Source organism: Mustela nivalis (genome assembly GCF_964662115.1).
Source record: "Mustela nivalis genome assembly, chromosome: 14".
NCBI lineage: Eukaryota > Metazoa > Chordata > Mammalia > Carnivora > Mustelidae > Mustela > Mustela nivalis.
Window position 1 is genome coordinate 82,347,355 of NC_139033.1, and position 18,399 is coordinate 82,365,753.

Consider the following 18,399-nt stretch of genomic DNA (forward strand, 5'->3'; position numbering starts at 1 on the left):
TCATGTTTTGCTGTAATCCTCGGGGTGACCAGGAGGTGCTGGCTTCCTCTACCTGGTTCACCATTTCTTCCTTAGTGCAAAACCTCTTGTCTCCAGCATGGAATGACAGCTCAACTCATCCACACCTTGATGCTCTTTCAGGTACTCTAACACTGCCAAGACAACAACTCTCTCCACCTTTACATGGTCTGATGGCAGGTGACCCCAGTTCCCTAGCTCCTGAGTTTCATGAACCTTTGCTTTAAGGCCTCACACCCTAGCCTGCCTGGGCAATGTGGCATCTCAAGCCCCCACTACAACTTTCCAGGGTGCTAAGGAGATAACAAAACTTTGAAAGGTTTTGCAAGGGAAGGTAATCACAAAGAACTGCTGCCTGCAGATATCTGAGAAGGCTTCCTGGAAGGAGAGGCACAATTTTGGCAGGCAAAGCTTTATAACTTAAAGGTAGGAACGCTAAACAGGAGGGCCCTAATAATGGAAGGGAACAGTTTTGCTGGTGCGTAGGTGACCTCTAGAGGTTATGAGGAGGACTACAGGATTCCTGAACTTGCTAACATGGCCTATGTGGGGCTGTTTATGTAGGAGGGGAGGGATTTAAGTGACCTGCTCACTTTCCTGAATGAGAACACAAGAGCCCAAGGAGAAGTGGGGGATAGCAGCTGGCGGGAAGGGGCTTGGAGGAGTGTGGGCAGAGCACCTTACAGGTGAGAAATCCACTGGTCTTATGGGGGTGTGAGAAAAGCTCTAGCCAATTGTGAGACTTGTTGGGAAGTCCCTGTAGGCTCTGGGCCATTACTGGCCCACCCTCTCAATCCATGAGCTCCTGCTCTGGTCAAACACAGGCCTTCTGACTCCTCTTCTGCCAAACCCCTCAAGCATTGTCTACAAGTTTAAGCTCCTCTCCCATCACTCACCTGCCCTGCGACAGGATTGCAGTATGCCTAGATGAGTAGCAGAATCAAACTGTACAGCACGTAGGAATTCTTGGGGAACCAAGACTGAAGCCGTAGGAACACTTAAGATGGCTCCAGGCAGAATGCAGGACAAGACCAAAAATTAAATTGCAGCAGCAGAGCACCCATTTCCTGAACACTAAGTGTCAGGCACTTGGCCAACGATTTATACAGCATCTCATTTGCTCCTGGCAACAATTCTATGAAGCAGGATCAATTGTCTTAATTTTGCAGATGAGACAGCAGGGTGGTATAAAGTTTCAACCCAGCTGTACCTGCCTCAGAAACATTTGCTCTCCGCCATCGGACTGAGAGAATAAAATGGGGTGGGGGGGGCAGGCAGCGATGCACTATAGTCTAAGTAATGCCCCCACACAACACACACACACACACACACACACACACACACACACACACTGCAGCTGTGTGAGGGCTGAACGGTGTATATCTTTCTGGGTCATCAGCTCTGGGCAGGCTCTTAATGCGTTTCCACAAAGTGGATAATAATTGCGGGGGACTCAAGCCAACACCCTCTTCCCCGCACCTCCCACAGATCCACAAGGCTTCACTGGCTCCAGGACCAGGTCTCTGCAGCTCAGGCCTAACCCGGTGGCTCCAGGTCAAGCCAGGGATGAGGTGGGGTTGGGTGCGGAGCGGGGGCTACCCTAGCAGGGAAGCCCACTGCAGCCGAGCATCTTGTTCGGGAAGCACAAGGAGAGATATCAAAACGCAAAATGAAGCAGCCCGAGGCCCTGCTCCACAGAGAACTAGACAGAGGTTTCGGGCATTCTCCCAGGATCGCAGGCCTCTTCCCAGTGGGCTCAGCTGCGTGGAGGGCGCCCGCCTCCGGGCTTCCAAGCGCTCTTGCCGGCGCCGCTATTAAACTCGCGGAGACTGGAGCTGAGAAAAGGCGGGCAAAATTCCTTTTGATAAGTTATGAATGGGGAGAAAGTGTTTGTAGTACTCATTGTTAAAACCACGGAGCCGGGGACTTGGCCCGCTCCCGGCCAATCGGAACCCGGAGGCTATTTTGAAATCGCTCCGGCTTTAGCCAATAGGCGTGCAGGAGGTGAAGCCCCGCGCCGGCTCCGGCCAATGAGTGCGGCGTTATGCTAAGAAGCCGGGGGCCGGGCCCCACCGACTGTCAGCGGGTTAAAGATGGAGCCGGCTAGCGAGAGGGCGCCACGAGGTGCGGGGTCGTCCTGATGGTGACGACGGGGGCGACCAATCGCCAGGACCTTTCTCTCGCTAACCTTCCGCGTCCTGCCCCCGGCCTGGTTTGGAAGGGGAGTCCCGCCGCGTGAGTAGCAGGGTCCGAGGCGGAGGGCACCGGCAGAGCGGCCCTACCGGGCGGGACTGTGCAGAGGGGCGCAGCCCGGACCCCGGGCGCCCTGTCCGTGCAGGGGACTCCAGAAGGGCGGGAAGCCTCCCTTGTTCCTTTGCTTCGCTCTGGGCCGCCAGGCAGAGAATCTTTAGGACTGGAACCCAAGTTGGGGCTAGGGGTCAGGGATGGGGGCCTGAGCCGGCAGGGGCGCGCCGTTCGGAATGGGTCCACCCTCTTCTCGAAGCCGCAGACCGAATGAGGCCGTAGTGTCGTCGGGTTGTACCCACTCTGGTTCCTTGAGGGAGTGGGCTTGGGACTGCGGCGGAGCGCGGGTCCCTCTCCTTTGTGTGTTTGCCCCCTCCCCCGTCCGCTCCCGCTCCTGGGTTGGAGCTACCCCTCGGTCTGGGGTCTCTCTCGCACCGCAATGTGGAGCGTGCTGGGGAGGGTCCAGGACCTTCTGACGACCTCTAGGACCGCAGCCTTGCCGAAACCCTCCCCGCCTTGAGGTCCAGGACTGGGCATCTAGCCCCACCCACCCACCCACCCACGGTTGAGCTTCCCGCTCTGGGCTTATTGGGGAATGTGGGGGGGGTCCCTCCTGCTGGCCTCAGGTGCTCTGACGAGGTTGCACTACTGTGCTCTGAGAAGCAGTGCAATGATATTGTCAAAGCATCTGGGACCAGCCTTGGGAAACCCCCCTTCCCCACACTATCAACCCCCTCCCCAGGATGGGCCCCTTGGGCCTACAGGATCTCCCCTCCCCCCCATCCCTGGCCTCCCTCCCTTCTCCATGGAAACTTGAGATCCTGGCCAGGCCTGGGCCTCTAGGGTCAGAGGGCACCCTTCCCCCCAGGCAGAAGCCCCACCCCAGTGGGCCTGCATTCCAGGTCTCAGATCCTCACAGACCACCACTGGGAGAGGCGCTGGCAGGCCTGCCTGACACTCTTTCCCTGTTGCACTACTGTGGGCCGCTGGGAAGCAGTGCAATGATGAAAGGGCATCAGTCAGGCCTAGCCCAACACCCATAGCGCCTGAAGGGAGGGAGTTTTGCTGCCTCAGTCCGCTTACTAGCAGTGAGGAGTAGGTGTGGAACGGCACTGACCCCTCCATCAGAGGACTAGGTGAGTGCAGAGCTGGGGGATCCTCCCACAAATTCTCCTTCTGGGTTATGGCTGGACAGTAGCAGGGGCATAGGCCCCGGATTCAGAAAAGCTCTGCTTTGAAGATCTTTCCACACCAACTCCCTGGGTAAGACTGGGACTTCAGCTTTGGTCAGGTCCTTGTGGAGAAGTGGAGACCCACTGTGTTGCCTGGCTCAGACCCAGCTCAACTTTGACCATGCACAGGCGGACTACACCCCGCCCTCCTTGAGGGCTTGGGGAAGGTCAGACTCTGGAGAGAACATTCTCCTGGGTTCTTAGCAACAGCACTATGTGGGGTGGGTGGGTGGACTTGGGCCATGAAGCCCCTAGGTGATACCCATCAACCATGCCAGCTTGTTCTCTTACAGGGAGGTATGCTGCCCTGAGACTGCAGGAGGGACCAAGAGGTGCCTGGCATGCCCATCCTAAAAGCTACAATTAGGGGGATTGCCAAGGAGCCAGGCCCCAGGTGTGCCTGCAAGGTCACCTCCTCCATCAGGACCTACCACAATGCAAAAGGCTTTTGTGTGCCCAGGGACAGTCATTCAAGCCTGCCGCTTTTGAGAGGAGGCATAGGTTTCCAGATGGGCATTTGGGAGTACCCCTCACCCCTGGCTAAGCACATCAAGATGTCAGCTTCACCCCTACCCTGGGGAGAGGGTAGAAGACCGGACATCCATGGCTGGTGGTAGCCATCCTTATTTCTGTGCAGATTTTGCACTCACTGGCTGGAGACCCTCATACAGATGTCTCTGGCCCCTGCCGGGGGATGCTTGTGAACTCAGGGCTTTGCTCAAATGTTCCCTCCCAGGGAAAGCCTTTCTTGGGCTCCACAGCATCCAGTATCCCTCCAGCAGAGCCTGCTAGATTGAAATTTCTCATTGTGGCTGAAGTCCTCATCAGACTGGGAGCCCTGAGGGCAGGGACAATGTCCCTTTTTATATCTCTCTGGGCAGTGCCTGGCACAGAGGAGGGGACCAATACAACTTAAAAAAAAAAAAGTACATGAAGTGTGAAGTATTATTAGCATAACATGGTGGGGGGACTAATTAGAAGTCTGCTTGACCCCTCAGAGGTTACTTGTGCTGTATATAAAAAGACACATATATTTCAAAGTCTTTAAGTCACACGGCATCAGGAAGTACAATGAAGATTTGAGCCCATGTGTATCATATCTGTTTGCACCCCTAGGCTAAAATTTTTTTCCTCTTTGGTTGTTTCCTCCTTGGTTGCTCTCTGACCTCAAAGTGGGAGGAAGTGAGGGCCATCTCCTATGTCGGGGACAGCAGAACCTAGAGGGTGCTGGTTTGGTAGTGGGAGGTGAAAATTTTCTTTAGACTTCTCAGATACACTCCATGGATCTCAGGTTGATGGGGGTGAAGGGGTTTGGAAGGTGACAGAGAGGAAGCGATCCAGGATGGACCCCCTTATCAGTGTGGCTGCGGTGGATGGTGGTGACATCGCCGACCTAGTAGGAGAGGGAGGAGAGAAGCCGGTTTGGGGTTGGGAGGGAAGAAGCTGTATGCCAAAGTGGGTGTATGTTCAGCATGAGACGCCCAAGAAACGTCTCCAGCCAAAACTGGGATGTGGTTTTGGAATTCAAGGGAGGTCTAAGGCTGAGACGCGGGTTAGAGTTAAGTCAGCTTCGAATTGGGACCAAGAAGTGGAGTAGGATCGACCCAGCTGGTACCGCGAGGATGGGACCTTCTCAAATGCGTCAGGAGCAGCTGGAGATGCTGGTGAAGAGGCAACTGCGAGTACAGAGTAAACGAGTGGTTATACAGGGGAAGAGAAAAGACAGAAGCTGGGGAGGGCTGGGTTTAATGCTGGAGAGTAAATTAGGAGGAGGAGAGTGAAGTCTGAGTAGAAGAGTTAGGGTCTGAGTGAAGAAGCCCTTGGGGTGTTGTCTACAGACCTCAAGGAGGGAGGGCGAGCAGGCGGAATGGGGAGGGGGGAGAGCCTTAAAGTTTGAAGAGTATGGCTGCTGGCCATGTTCCCAGCGCGGCCACCGCCAGCTCCCCGATCAAGGTCTGCAACACATCAGAGGGATGAGGCCTCCCCGGAGCGCCGCGGCGTTTACCCCGTCGAAGGTTTCAGAGCGCATGCCCAGAGCGGGGGTGGGGGGGCATTGTCACGTGCGGCTGCCTTCAGCGGATTGGCCCCTCCGCTCGCCAGCTCCGGGGGTGGGATTGGCTAGAGCGGTCGGGGCGGTGGCGGCTGCACGCGGAGGGAGGCTGCGTCCGAGCGGCGGCTGTGGGGCAGCGAGCAGGTGAGTCCCCTGCGGTCCCCGCCCCGACGGGCCCCCGCCGCCTACAGCGACCCGATCCCTGCCCCTTGGGACCTGCCCTTTTTCCCCAACGGTCGGAGGCGAGCTGGGGTGGGGGGGGGGGGTCGCCGCGTTTGAAGGCTCGGTGGCCCCGCCCCGACGGCCGCTCCGCCCCCAGGCCGCCCGGGCCGCCTGCAGCCCCTCTGGGATGGAGGTCCTGGACGAGTTCGACAGCGAGTTACCCCAGAGGGTGACATTCTGCCAGCTCATCTCCGAGGAGGACTTCGAGAGGCAGGCGGCCACCTACACGGAGCGCGCGCTGCGCCGCCTCTTCCGCAGCATCGACCGCAACCCCGCGCTGGCCGAGAGGGTGGTGCGCAAGGGCAAGCTGGCCGAGTACGAGGGGCGCGGGCTCCTCTCCTTCCTCTGGGTGCGAGCCGGCGGGGCTGCAAGGGGGGAGGCGGGGTGGTGACCACGAGGGCGTGTGCTCGCACCGCTCCTGCTCCTCTTCCGAGGGTAGGTGATTGGGGGTGGGTTGGGGTGGGGTTCTTTCTGAAGCCCAGGCTGCCCAGCTTGGGGAGTGCAGCCGGCAGGCGGCTCACCTGTCTGGCCTGCTCCTGCTCTGCCTCTCCGTTTGTCGTAGGCCAAGTTCTTCTGCGCAGTCCAAGGGGAGCTGAATTGTTGCAACAGCATGGGTACCCTGGAGATGCACCAGCGCCTAGAGCAGCTGAAGAGGGGGATCCACCGCGTGCACCTCTACTCCCAGGGTGAGGTTCAGCCCCTGCCAGACTTCAGTAACCCAGGAAACTTGACTCAGGTTCCCTTATCCCTGGTTCTCTGCTTGGCACTTTTTTTTTTTTTTTTTAATTTGGTGTTAATTTTTGAAGTATTAGGAAAACGAACATATACAAAACTGGAGACCACAGGGAACACTCAGGGACCAGCCACCCTTCAGCTCCAGCAAGTATCCCCATCTTGCCATGCTTGCTTCCGGCTCTGTTCCCCCCCTTTTTCTGGAGCGTTTTGGGAGAAATCTCAGACATTATTGTAATCTTGGATCCTTTAGCGTGCTTTTTGATATGTTAAAAGACATTTTATAATTACGATGTTACCTAGATGTTGACAATTTCTTTTTTTATTTTTAAAGATTTATTTATTTATGTATTTGATGGAGAGAGCACACGCTTGCAGGAGCAGGGGGAGGGGCAGAGGGAGAAGGAAAAGCAGTCTCCCCATGGAGCAGGGAGCCTGATATGGGGCTCCATCCCTGGACCCTGAGATCACTACCCCAGCTGAAGGCAGATGCTTAACCGACTGAGCCACCCAGGCACCCGACAACAATTTCTTAATATTAGCTGATACTTAATATTTGGATGTTAGGTCCTTTGAGGTTCCTTTTCACTAGGATGGCCATGTACTTCGTGTCTATGTTGGCACACTTGTGAGGGTGAAATGAAAGGGGGCCACACTAGTGACCACATAGGGATGCCAAGTGAGGGATGGCCATGTCTGTTGGAGTCCGTTTGAAGTGGGATGCTCTCCCCTTACTCTCCCCATGCCATCAACTTGAAGAACTGTGTTGTCCTTTGGGACATTGCGCTCACTGGATTTATATCTGTTGTTAGGGTCCCCTGGTGTCATTTGTCTTGTCCCTCTCTCCCTGTATTTCTTGGGCATTTGCTCTAAAACCTTGATCAGATGCAGTTTCAGTTCTTGTGGTTCATTTGCCTTCAGTGATACACTAGCTAGTGGTGGAGTGGCTTTCTTCATTGTATCAGGAGGCCCAGCTTACCTGGATCTCTCACTTTCCATGATGCTCAGTGTGAGTGCTCCACATTTCATCTGATGGGCCCACAGCATGTGTAAGCTCTCACACTGCCTCCCGAGGAAGTGTCCATGCTATTAAACTCATTTTACAGATGAGGACATAGAGGCCCAGGGAGGTTAGCGAACAATGTGACAACAGTGTCACATAGTAAGCAGTAGAGTCTAGAGTGGAACTCAGGTATGGGTTGCTCTAGGGCTCGGGCTCTTCTCCTCCAGGTCAGTGCTCACGGTGGTAGTGATCATCATTCTAGATGAGCCCTTTCTTTCTTTTTTTTTTCCCAAGATTTTTATTTATTTATTTATTTATAATAAATAAATAAATATATAAAGAGAGGCAGGCAGAGAGAGGGGAAGGGAAGCAGGCTCCCTGCTGAGCAAAGAGCCCATTGCAGGGCTCGATCCCAGGACCCTGGGACCATGACCTGAGCTGAAGGCAGAGGCTTTAATCCACTGAGCCACCCAGACGCCCCTAGATGAGCCCTTTCACTGAGCTGTATGAGGCACTTGTTCATACCCATTTTGCTGGTGTCCAGTAGAAATACTCAGACTCACAGAATATAGGAAGAAAACCTAACGTGGAAATAGGAGAGGGGGCGGGCCCCAGAGTCCTGTTACTCAAAGGCTTTCTCCCGGAGCCCACTTCTACAGAAGGATTTCCTTACAGAGGAGAGGGCCTTTGCACACCCCCAGGATGGCCCTGGGGCTGGGTGTAGCTGGTGAACTCACCTTCCAGGGCCTGGATACCTCCTGGCTAAATCAGGAGCTTTCTACAAGGTTTGGGGGAGGCAGCAGACTGACCTGCTTGGGACAAGCCCAGCCTTCCTAGAGGGCAGTACTCTGTTCTATCTCCTCAGACTCTGGCCTTGAAATCAGCCCATCAGGGTGTGGGTCTTGCCTGGGCTTTGTACAGTGGGAGCTTCCAGTTCTGCTTGTGTGAGAGAGACAGACAAAAATACCCTTTCCTTGTGGGGTTATCTGTGGGTCAGTGGGATGGTACATGTTGGTTCCTGTCAGCAGTGGCTCTGGATGTTCTTACATGGTGCCCTTTGTGGGAGGAAGCTTGTGAAGAGCCTACACCATTGTTCAACCTCTGCTCTGCCCTGCTCTGGCCACGGCGGAGGTCCTCATTGGTCCCTTTTGTCACAGATGCCAAGAAGAAGAGAAGAAAGCCAAAACTGAAGAAACCAGAACCCATCCTCTTGAGAGACCGATCAACCTCCCCATGCCTGCCACCAGCCCTGCTGCCACCTACCCCACTGCCGTCATCCGCCACCACCATGGCCTCCGTGGTGGCCCCATCGCCTCCCGTCTACACTATGCCTAGGGTCTTTGGTCCTTTCCCTCCACTGCCCAGCAAGTCGGTCAGTGAGCTCATCCCTCATTCTGTGTGGCCGTGGGAGGGGCAGCCTCCGCCCCTGTGCTCAGAGCCAACTCCGAGGCTCTCCTGGGCCCACGGCAGTGACTGTCAGAACTTTGTTTCTAAGCGGCACAATGCTGTCTGGAGGCTAAATTTTGGGTAGAATGTTGATAGATAAAGCAGATAAAAGGGGTCTGCTCCAGTTGAAGGGTTGGAGGCATGGAGTTTTACCTGCTGAACAAGGCAGCCGCCATGGGGCAGAATCTCCACCTAAAGGACAGGTGGAGAACCATGGTTGCCATACCCCCAACATTTCCAGCCTCACGCCTGTCCCACTTCATGGCTGGTGTTCTCCTTCCCACTCTCTTTAAGTGCCTCTGCAGTGCCTTCCTAACTACTGCCCTCTCCTGGCCCCTGCATATCCCTCACTCTCAAGCCAGGCAGCCTCCTCAAACTCTCTCCGTTCCCAGCTCCCACATCCTGTCCCTCTTAACACCAAGCTTGAGGTGGGCACTAAGGAGGACCCCGATGCATTTGCTGAATGAGTGACAGTCACATCGTTTCTCTAGTTCTTGTATAAGGTGTTTTTCTTCCCCATGAAGCCCCCAAACTTATCCTAAGATTTCCCTTATTTTCTGCAGATGGAGAAGTTGGAGGTTGCAAGGTCAGAAGTGAAACTGAACTGGGCTGGCCTATCATCGAACCCAAAGAGGTGGAAGGAATGGATTCTAGGCTCAGGGCAAATGAAAAGAGCATTTTAGGGAGCATGTTGTGGGCCATGCTTGGCTCCCATTTTTCCCTACCTTGTTCATCCTCACCACAGTCCTGAGGAGGAGTTATCCCCATTTTATAGGGACGGGGTCAAGGCTCCTAGAGGTCTGCTCTGCGCCCGGGAGTCCCTGTGGGAGGGCCTGCCCAGGAGGAGTCCAGAGCTGATGCTCCCCTCCTCACCCTGCCTTGCAGACACATGGTTGATCTGACCCCCTTGGTCCTCAATCCCGGAGGCTTCCATTTCTCGTACCTGGCTGGAAACAGTGCGCACAAGCTCCACTGCCCTGGCTTCCCCTGGTAAGCGTGCCTCTGAGGCTCTCTGGGGTGGGATGGCATCATGGCAGTGAGAGCCAAAAAACGTTCTGCGTGGTGGTCCTTCGCATTTCCTGAAAGGGCCCTAATGTAATCGGGTGCTGGAAAAGTCACTCCCCCTTCCTAGAGTGTGTAAATGCTGAGAATGGGCAACAAGGAGCTCAAAGATGTACCAGAAAGGGAACAATTCCATCGACTGTGGGTAGCCCTAAGGTTTACACACATGTGTTTTGCAAAGCAGGGGTTTACTGAATATGTGGTTTGTTTGTTTGTTTTAATCACCTGTTTTCGACATTTATGGTGGTGGTGAGTATTTCCCATGGCATTCCGTGGAGTGTTATTTCAAAGTATGTACGTAGATTGGCTCCTTCATTGCATCAGATGATTTTTTTTTTTTAATAGCTATTTTTTAGAGGAGTTCTATATTCACAGCCAACTGGAAAAGTGCTGACAGTTCTCAGAGCCCCCTCCCCCTACTCAGGCACAGACCACCCCCCTCCCCCCGACTATCAACATCTCCTACCTTACAACTGATGAACCTACATTGACACATCATCACCCAGAGTCCATATGTTTGGGCTCACTCTTGGTGTTGTATGTTCTATGGGTTTGGACAAATGTATACTGACAGGTGTCCCCTATCATAGTGTCCTGCAGAATAGCTTGCTTGCCTTCAAAGTCCTCCAGGCTCCAGCTGTTCTTCCCTCCCTCCCCCTTAACCACTGACTACCACTGATCTTTTTACTGTCTCCATGATTTTACCTTTGCCAGGATATTACATACTTGGAATCGTACAGTATATAGCCATTCCAGATGGGTTTCTTTCATGTACCGTTCCTCCATGTCTTCTCGTGGCTGGCTCGTTCCTTTTCGTCACTGAATAACTGGGTACACTAGTTTATCCATCCAGCTGCTGGAGGACATCTTGGTTGCTTCCAAGTTTTGGTATGGACAAATGTTTTCAACTCTCTTACCAAGGAGCACGATGGCCAGAGCACATGGTGATCATATGTTTCATTTCATTTTATTTTATTTTTAAGATTTTATTTATTTATTTGACAGAGAGAGATCACAAGTAGGCAGAGAAGCAGGCAGAGAGAGAGGAAGGGAAGCAGGCTCCCTGCTGAGCAGAGAGCCCGATGCGGGATTCGATCCCAGGACCCTGAGATCATGACCTGAGCCGAAGGCAGCGGCTTAACCCACTGAGCCACCCAGGCGCCCCATGTTTCATTTTAAAGAAACGACTGAAGTGGTTGTGCCATTATGGATTCCCGCTAGCAGTGAGTGAGAACACAAAAAATGACTTACCATGTAAGAAACCTGCATAGTTCTGTAGAGATGATTCTATTTTTTTTTTAAGATTTTATTTATTTATTTGAAAGAGAGAGACCACAAGGAGGCAGAGAGAGAGAGAGAGAGTAGGGAAGCAGGCTTCCTGCTGTCATTTTAAAGAAACGACTGAAGTGGTTGTACCATTATGGATTCCCACTAGCGGTGAGTGAGAACGCAAATGACTTATCATGTGAGAAACCTGCACAGTTCTGTAGAGATGATTCTATTTTTTTTTAAATTTTATTTATTTATTTGAAAGAGACCACAACAGGCAGAGAGTAGGGAAGTAGGCTCCCTGCTGAGCTGAGAGCCCAATGCGGGGCTCGATCCCAGGACCCTGAGATCAAGACCTGAGCCAAAGGCAGAGGCTTTAACCCACTGAGCCACCCAGGTGCCCCAGAGATGATTCTAAATTTAGTTGATGGAAAGTTTATTCATGTAGACACCCAAAGTGTAAACAAGCCTTTAAATATGTTTTTGGTTTCCTTAGTAATGAAAGATGTACATGTTAAGGTTGCTAGGATGTGTGTTCTCTGCCTATCAAAAAGCCCCAGGTAGGGGCTCAGTGGGTTGAGGCCTCTGCCTCAGCTCAGGTCATGGTCCCAGAGATCAAGCCCCGCATTGGGCTCTCTGCTTGGCGGGGAGCCTGCTTCCTCCTCTCTCTCTCTGCCTGCTTCTCCACCTACTTGTGATTTCCGTCTGTCAAATGAATAAATAAAATCTTAAAAAAAAAAAAAAAAAAAAGCCCCAGGTAGGGACTCCTGGGTGGCTCAGTGAGTTGTGTGTCTGCCTTCGGCTCAGTTTATGATCTCAGGGCCCTGGGATCAAGTCCCATATTGGACTCCTTGCTCAGCAGGGAGCCTGCTTCTGCCTCTGCCTGCTGTTCTCCCTCTTGCTCTCTCTTTCTGAAAGATAAGTAAATAAAATCTTAAAAAAAGAAAAAAAAAACCCAAGTGAAGAGAATCCAGTGCTATAAAGGCTTTAGGAAGAGAATCATTTTGTTGTGAAAATACTATATACTGGCTTTTTCCTGTTAAAAGGTCTTTGAGATAATTTGCCTAGTATATATGAATTCACCCATTTAAAATGTTCACTTTAGTGGCCTTTTCTGTATTCACATTTGTGCAAACATGCCCACTGTCCAATTTTAGAACATTTCCATCATGTCCAAAAGAAGGGAGTGAAAAGACAACCCATAGAATGGGAGAAAAGATTTGTAAATCAACAATAAAAAACCCATTCTAGAAAATGGGCAAAGGACTCAAATAGACATTTCTTCAAGGAAGACCTACAAATGGCCAATAAACCCAGGAAAAGATGCTCCCCATCACTAGACATCAGGGAAATGCAAATGAACACAGTGAAATACCACGTCCCACCCCCCAGGATGGCTCTTAACATCAATGGCATGTTGATGAGCATGGGGAGAAATTGGAACTCTAGCATGTGACTGGTGGGGATGTAAAATGGGGCAGCCACCATGGCAAAAAGGCATGGTGGTTCCCCAAAATGTTGTGCGTAGGATTGCCATATGACCCAGTAATTCCACTCCCAGGTATATGGCTGAAAGAAGTCAAGTAGAGAGACTCAGATGCTTGCCCATGAATCTCCGTAGCACCAGCATCACAGTGGCCAAAACGAGGAGTCTAGCCATATAACAGAATGTTGAAACAAGTGAAAGAAGCCAGCACGAGAAGACAAATTACTGTATGGTTCCAGAGTCCTCAAGACAAAGTAGATGAGAGGTTACCAAGAACTGGGAGAAGGAAGTGGGTTGTTGCTTAATTGGTATGGTTTCTGTTTGGGAGGATGAAAAAGTTCTGGAAATAGATAGTGGTGATGGTCACAGGACATTGTGAATGTATCTAATGGCAATGAATTGTACACACAGAAATTGTTAAAATGATAAATTTTTATGTATATTTTACTACAATAGAAAACAAGAAACCCTAGCACCACTTAGCTGTCACCACCCCAGTTCCTCCATCCCCTGGCCCTAGGCAGCTATTAACCTACTCTGTGGATTTGTCTGTTCTGGACATTTTATATAAATGAAACCATACAATAACACGATCTTTCGCGACTGGCTTCTTTGATTTAGCATAACGTTTGCAAGGTTCATCCATGTCAAAGCATGTGTTAACTACGAATTTCCTGTTTGTATGTTTGTTTGAGTTGGCAGAATAATTTATTTTTAGTTATTTATTTTTAAAGATTTTATTTATTTTGGAGCGAGAGTGAGTGCGTGCATGCGAGTGGTAGTGGGAGGGAAGGGAGAGGGAGAGAAAGAATCTCAAGCAGACTCTATACTGAGCGTGGAGCCTGACGCAGGGCTTGATCTCAAAAGGCTGAGGTTATGATCTGAGCCGAAACCAAGAGTTGGATGTTTAACTGGCTGATCTACCCAGGCACCCTTGGGGATAATTTATTTATTTATTTATTTATTTATTTTTTGTATTTAGGGGTACCTGGGTGGCTCAGTTGTTTGGGCAACTGCCTTTGGCTTGGGACGTGATCCTGGCATCCTGGGATCGAGCCCCATGTTGGGCTCCTTGCTTGGGGTTGAGCCTGCTTCTCCCTCTCCATCTGCCTGCTACTCCACCAGCTTGTGTACTCTCACTCTCTCTCTCTCTCTCTCTCTGTCAAATAACTAAATAAAATTTTTTAAAAATTTAAAAATTTTTATTTAGGGGCACTTGAGTGGCTTAGTGGGTTGTTTCTGACTTCAGCTCGAGTCATGATCTCGGGGTCCTGCGATCGAGCCCCACATCGGGCTCTCTGGTCAGTGGGAGCCTGCTTCCCCCTCTCTCTCTGCCTGCCTCTCTGCCTACTTGTGATCTCTCTCTGTCAAATAAATAAAATATTTAAAATTTTTTAAATTTAAATTTGAGTTAACATACGAATTTCCTGTTTCTTAAATGTCTTTTTTAAGACAAATTTTTGTTTTTTTAAGATTTTATTTATTTATTTGACAGAGAGAGAGAGACATCACAAATAGGCAGAGAGGCAGGCAGAGAGAGGGGGATGCAGGCTCCTTGCTGAGCAGAGAAGCCTGATGCAGGCCTCGATTCCAGGACCCTGAGATCATGACCTGAGCCGAAGGCAGAGGCTTAACCCACTGAGCCACCCAGGCACCCAAGACAAATCTTTTTTAGAGCAGTTTCAGGTTCACGGCAAAACTGATAGGAAAATACCGAGAGTTCCCACGTGCCCCCTGACCCCAGTATGTACACAGCTGCCCTCATGAACAACATCGGCTCCGGAGTGATGTGTGTTGTAACAACGGAAGAGCCTGCACTGACATCATTATCACCCAAAAGTCATAGTTTCCATCCGGGTTCCCTTTTAGTGCTGTACCTTCTATGGGTTGACTTCTTATGGTGGAATGGTATTCCATTGTATGGCTCTAATACCGCGTTTTCTCTATCTGTCCATGAGCTGATGGACATTGGGGTTGTTTCCATTTTTTGGCTCTTGTGAATAATACTGTTAGGAACAACTGTGGCCAAGTGTCTGTGAGGACATGGTTGTCCATTTTCTTGGGTATACCCATAAGAGTGGAATTGCTGGGTCATATGGTAAGTCTGTATCTTGAGCAGCTGCCAAAGACACAAGGCCCTTATCAGACATAGGATCTGCAAATATTTCCTCCCACTATGTGGGTTGTCTTCCCACTTTCTCGATGGTGTCTTTTGAAGCACAAAAGTGTAAGCTTAGTCCTTTCAAAAGGCAGTTTATCAGAACATCAGGACCCACAGGTGTTTTTAAATTCTTTGCTCTGTTGTTTTAAGATTTTATTTATTTGAGAGAGAAAGCACAAGCAGGGGGAGTGGCAGAGAGAGAGAAGCAGGCTTCCCGCTGAGCAGGGAGCCCGACGTGGGGCTCCATCCCAGGACACCAGGATCATGACCTGAGTTAAAGGCAGATGCTTAACCAGCTGAGCTATCCAGGCATCCCTGCTCTGGTATTTTCAGTCCTGGAAGCTGGTCTCAAGGAGATGATGAAGGGAAAGAAAAAAGCGATTGTGTACCAAAATGTCTGGGGCAGTGTCATGTAAAAGAAAAACTGGAAACAGCTTAAATGTGCATTCACTGAATTATGGAATATTATGCAGACATAAAATTATAAACCTGATCATGTAGATTCATGAATTATGTCTAAGTGGAAGCAGTAGGCTATGCAGTCAGATCAGAAGTAGGTGGGATGAAGGGATAGGAAGGGGACTGACAGCTGGGTGACAGAGAAGGGGTTGTCAGCAAACACGCACAGTGTTGTCATGAAGCAACCTGTAAAAGTGAGGCGTTGGCCTTACGAGATCCTCACAGAATTATGGGGCCATGCACTGGGGCTGGACACTATCAGGGCATTGCTATCAAGATACCTTCTAACTTTCTCTAGGCATCATTTTATAAAGGTGTGATTCAGTTAGACAATGTCATTTTTTTTTTTTATCTTGCCTTTGTCACTCATCGTTAAGGCCATGGGGACAGGTCCACGTCTTCATGTTTTTTTTTTTTAATTTTTAATTTTTTATAAACATATATTTTTATCCCCAGGGGTACAGGTCTGTGAATCGCCAGGTTTACACACTTCACAGCACTCCATAGCACATACCCTCCCCAATGTCCATAACCCCAACCCCCCTCTTCATGGTCTTTTGAAGTTAAGCTTCACTGGCTGTATGATACCCTTTGTCTATAGTGCAGTCCCTTACTTAACTCCACTTGGGGCTTCCATGAACACACGAAGTACTTCTGGTTCCTTTTCCACGAGGATTAAATTTTATGTGCTAAGCCATTCCTGAATTTCAGATGATTTTCCTGAAGCGGAATTATAAGGGAAATGGTATGAACAGTTTTCAAAAGCCTTTTTTTTTTTTTTTTCCAGACTCTAAAACAATACGTATTTACTGTGGACAATCTGAAAACCACACACAAAGGAGAAGAAAAACCATACCAAACCACCCCTATTCCTACTGCCAGAAATAACCGGCACTAGCATACAATATCTTTTCCCTGTGGAGATGCATATCTATACACGTCTGGTAGTCTGTTACCTCATTGGGACTGTCCTGTTGGGCAGTTTCATAGCCAGCTGTAGAATGTGTTTCTTCTCATGTCCTTAGAAATAGACTTATATTAACCAAAAATAGATGCACAGTGCTCCATTGTATGGATGGAAGATTTCCTCAACTGTTCTTGCTTGTTGAAACATTGCCCCGATGGGGACAATTTTAGGCTCTTGTTACATATTGCTTTCTGAGTGAGCTATGTTCTCCTGATGCTGTCATCAAAACTGGGGTATTTTTAATTGGCTTTAAAAAGTACAAAAGCAGGACACGTTCTATGGGGAAAAGTTTGTAATAGAGAAATGAGTATGTAAAATATAAGAGGCCCCTGCTCGGAGTCCCACTGACAAGAGTTTCATGTGTACCCTTCTAACACACACACACACAAATACACTGGTTAATTTTGTAACCAACACATGGATTATATTGCATGTACTTCCCAGCAGCTGGCATTTTTCCACTACCGTATCACTGGGGCATCGTTACTTGCTGGGGTCTCCAGACCTACCTCACTCCTTCCAACAGCTGCAGAACAGCCTGCCACATGGCAGCCATGGTTCCTTTACCCATTCCCAGATGAATGTTTAGGTGGTTTCCAGGTTTTCACAATCACAAACATTGCTGTGGTGAACAGCCTGAACAACCATCCGTGGGAGAGAGTTCTGGAAGTAGAAATGCCCTGAGAGCCCATGCCATAGCCTCTGGTTTTGTTATGTGTACTTCTGGTGGCTCTTTGTGCCAGTATCCCACCTCATGGACATGTCTTGGCTATCTCCTTCACAGGACCTCGGCTTGTAGTGGCTCCCCCAAGACCGAAGAGACACCACCCTCTCCTGTGAAGGCCTCCATCTTCACCCCGCCTGTCTTGCTCAAGTTCCAGCCTGTGCCAAGACCCAAGGATGACTCTGAGAACGACCCCAGCAGCACAGAGTCTGTGCCTCCCAAGAGGGGCCCATAACCTCTTCCCTACAGACCATGGCTAGAGGAGTGAATAAAGTTCCTGTGGAGGTGCTTGCTTGTGCTGGGCTCCCTAGAAGCTGTACAGTCCCATGGGCTTCCTCCAGTTGGAAGAGGTGGTCAGGGTGGTGCAAGCCTGAGGCCCCGGAGGGCCTGAGCTTGCATCCGGTAATTGGTCAAGTTGGTGGTAGTGTGTAGTCTCCTTGCTTGCACTCTCATATGGGAACTGAGCCACGGTACTTTTTTTTTTTTAAGATATTTTTAAAATTTGAGAGCATGAATGGGGACGAGAGGGAGAAGCAGGCTCCCCGTTAAGCAGGGAGCCCTATGTGGGGCTCAATCCCAGGACCCTGGGTCATGACCTGAACTCAAGTCAGACTCTTGACTGAGCCACCCAGGCACCCCAGCCATGGCGCTTTGAAAGAAATGAGTGATGAGACAGGGCTGTCCTTCCCTACAGTGACTCTGGCCCCTTTGGGTCTCGCTTGACCCCACTGAGTAGGAAGTCTATCATTTTTCCCTATACTTGGCCTCTAAACTCAAACCTTATCCAGGTGTGGGTTTAAAAACAGTGATCTGTTCCCTCTCTTGAGGAAAATAAGCTGGTGTATAAGTTTCCAACTTGGCACCTCCCTAAGGAATTTCAGAGACAGTGACTTCCTTCACACAGTAACCTGAGAATCCAACCTGCATGTGAGATATGAGTCCTCACTAAATGCTTGGTGACTGCTGGACATTACAGATAATCACTGAACCCTTGTGTATGCCCCACACCTTGCTTGGGACTGGAGATAATAAGCCAAGTTGTTGGGGTCCCTGCTCTTAAGGAGCTTACATCCTGTCCTCCTGTGTGTGTCTGTTATGTGTGTAACCAGTGCAGAGATCTAATTAATTGTAAGTCCTGTGGGAGCTGAGTTGGACATGTATGCAGTGGGCTGTCAGGGAGGGCGTCTCTGAGGAGAAGACATTTATATTGAAACCTAGAAAATGAGAAGGAGGCAGCCATGAGATGAGAAAGGCCAAGGAAGCTGGCTTTGGGTGACTGGCTGGTGGTACAGTTGAGTAGGGGAAAGAAGGGGGATGGAGAATT

The 18,399-nt window shown here is 50.3% G+C and overlaps 1 protein-coding gene across 2 annotated transcripts; it reads left to right on the forward strand.

The window, feature by feature from the left end:
* The first annotated feature begins 5,538 nt into the window (after positions 1 to 5,538).
* On the forward strand, positions 5,539 to 17,363 carry LOC309847454 (uncharacterized protein). Of its 2 annotated transcripts, none has more exons than XM_082697738.1 (7): positions 5,539 to 5,688; positions 5,864 to 6,115; positions 6,329 to 6,452; positions 8,659 to 8,873; positions 9,511 to 9,581; positions 9,833 to 9,937; positions 17,136 to 17,363. In XM_082697738.1, exons 2-7 carry the CDS (start codon positions 5,894 to 5,896, stop codon positions 17,308 to 17,310), a joined length of 912 nt encoding a protein of 303 aa, XP_082553864.1. In that variant the 5' UTR covers positions 5,539 to 5,688; positions 5,864 to 5,893; the 3' UTR covers positions 17,311 to 17,363. The 2 variants fall into 2 exon arrangements, with proteins under 2 accessions (XP_082553864.1, XP_082553865.1); XM_082697739.1 differs by having other exon boundaries at positions 5,540 to 5,688; positions 5,864 to 6,058.
* The last annotated feature ends 1,036 nt before the right edge of the window (positions 17,364 to 18,399 follow it).

What these genes read in the sequence shown, in the direction of transcription:
- LOC309847454 (XM_082697738.1), top strand. Translation starts at nt 5,894, where the DNA reads ATGGAGGTCCTGGACGAGTTCGACAGCGAGTTACCCCAGAGGGTGACA. An exon ending in CTATCATCGAACCCAAAGAG is followed by an intron (nt 9,582 to 9,832) that starts GTGGAAGGAATG and finishes CCTGCCTTGCAG; the next exon opens with ACACATGGTTGATCTGACCC. An exon ending in CACTGCCCTGGCTTCCCCTG is followed by an intron (nt 9,938 to 17,135) that starts GTAAGCGTGCCT and finishes TCTCCTTCACAG; the next exon opens with GACCTCGGCTTGTAGTGGCT.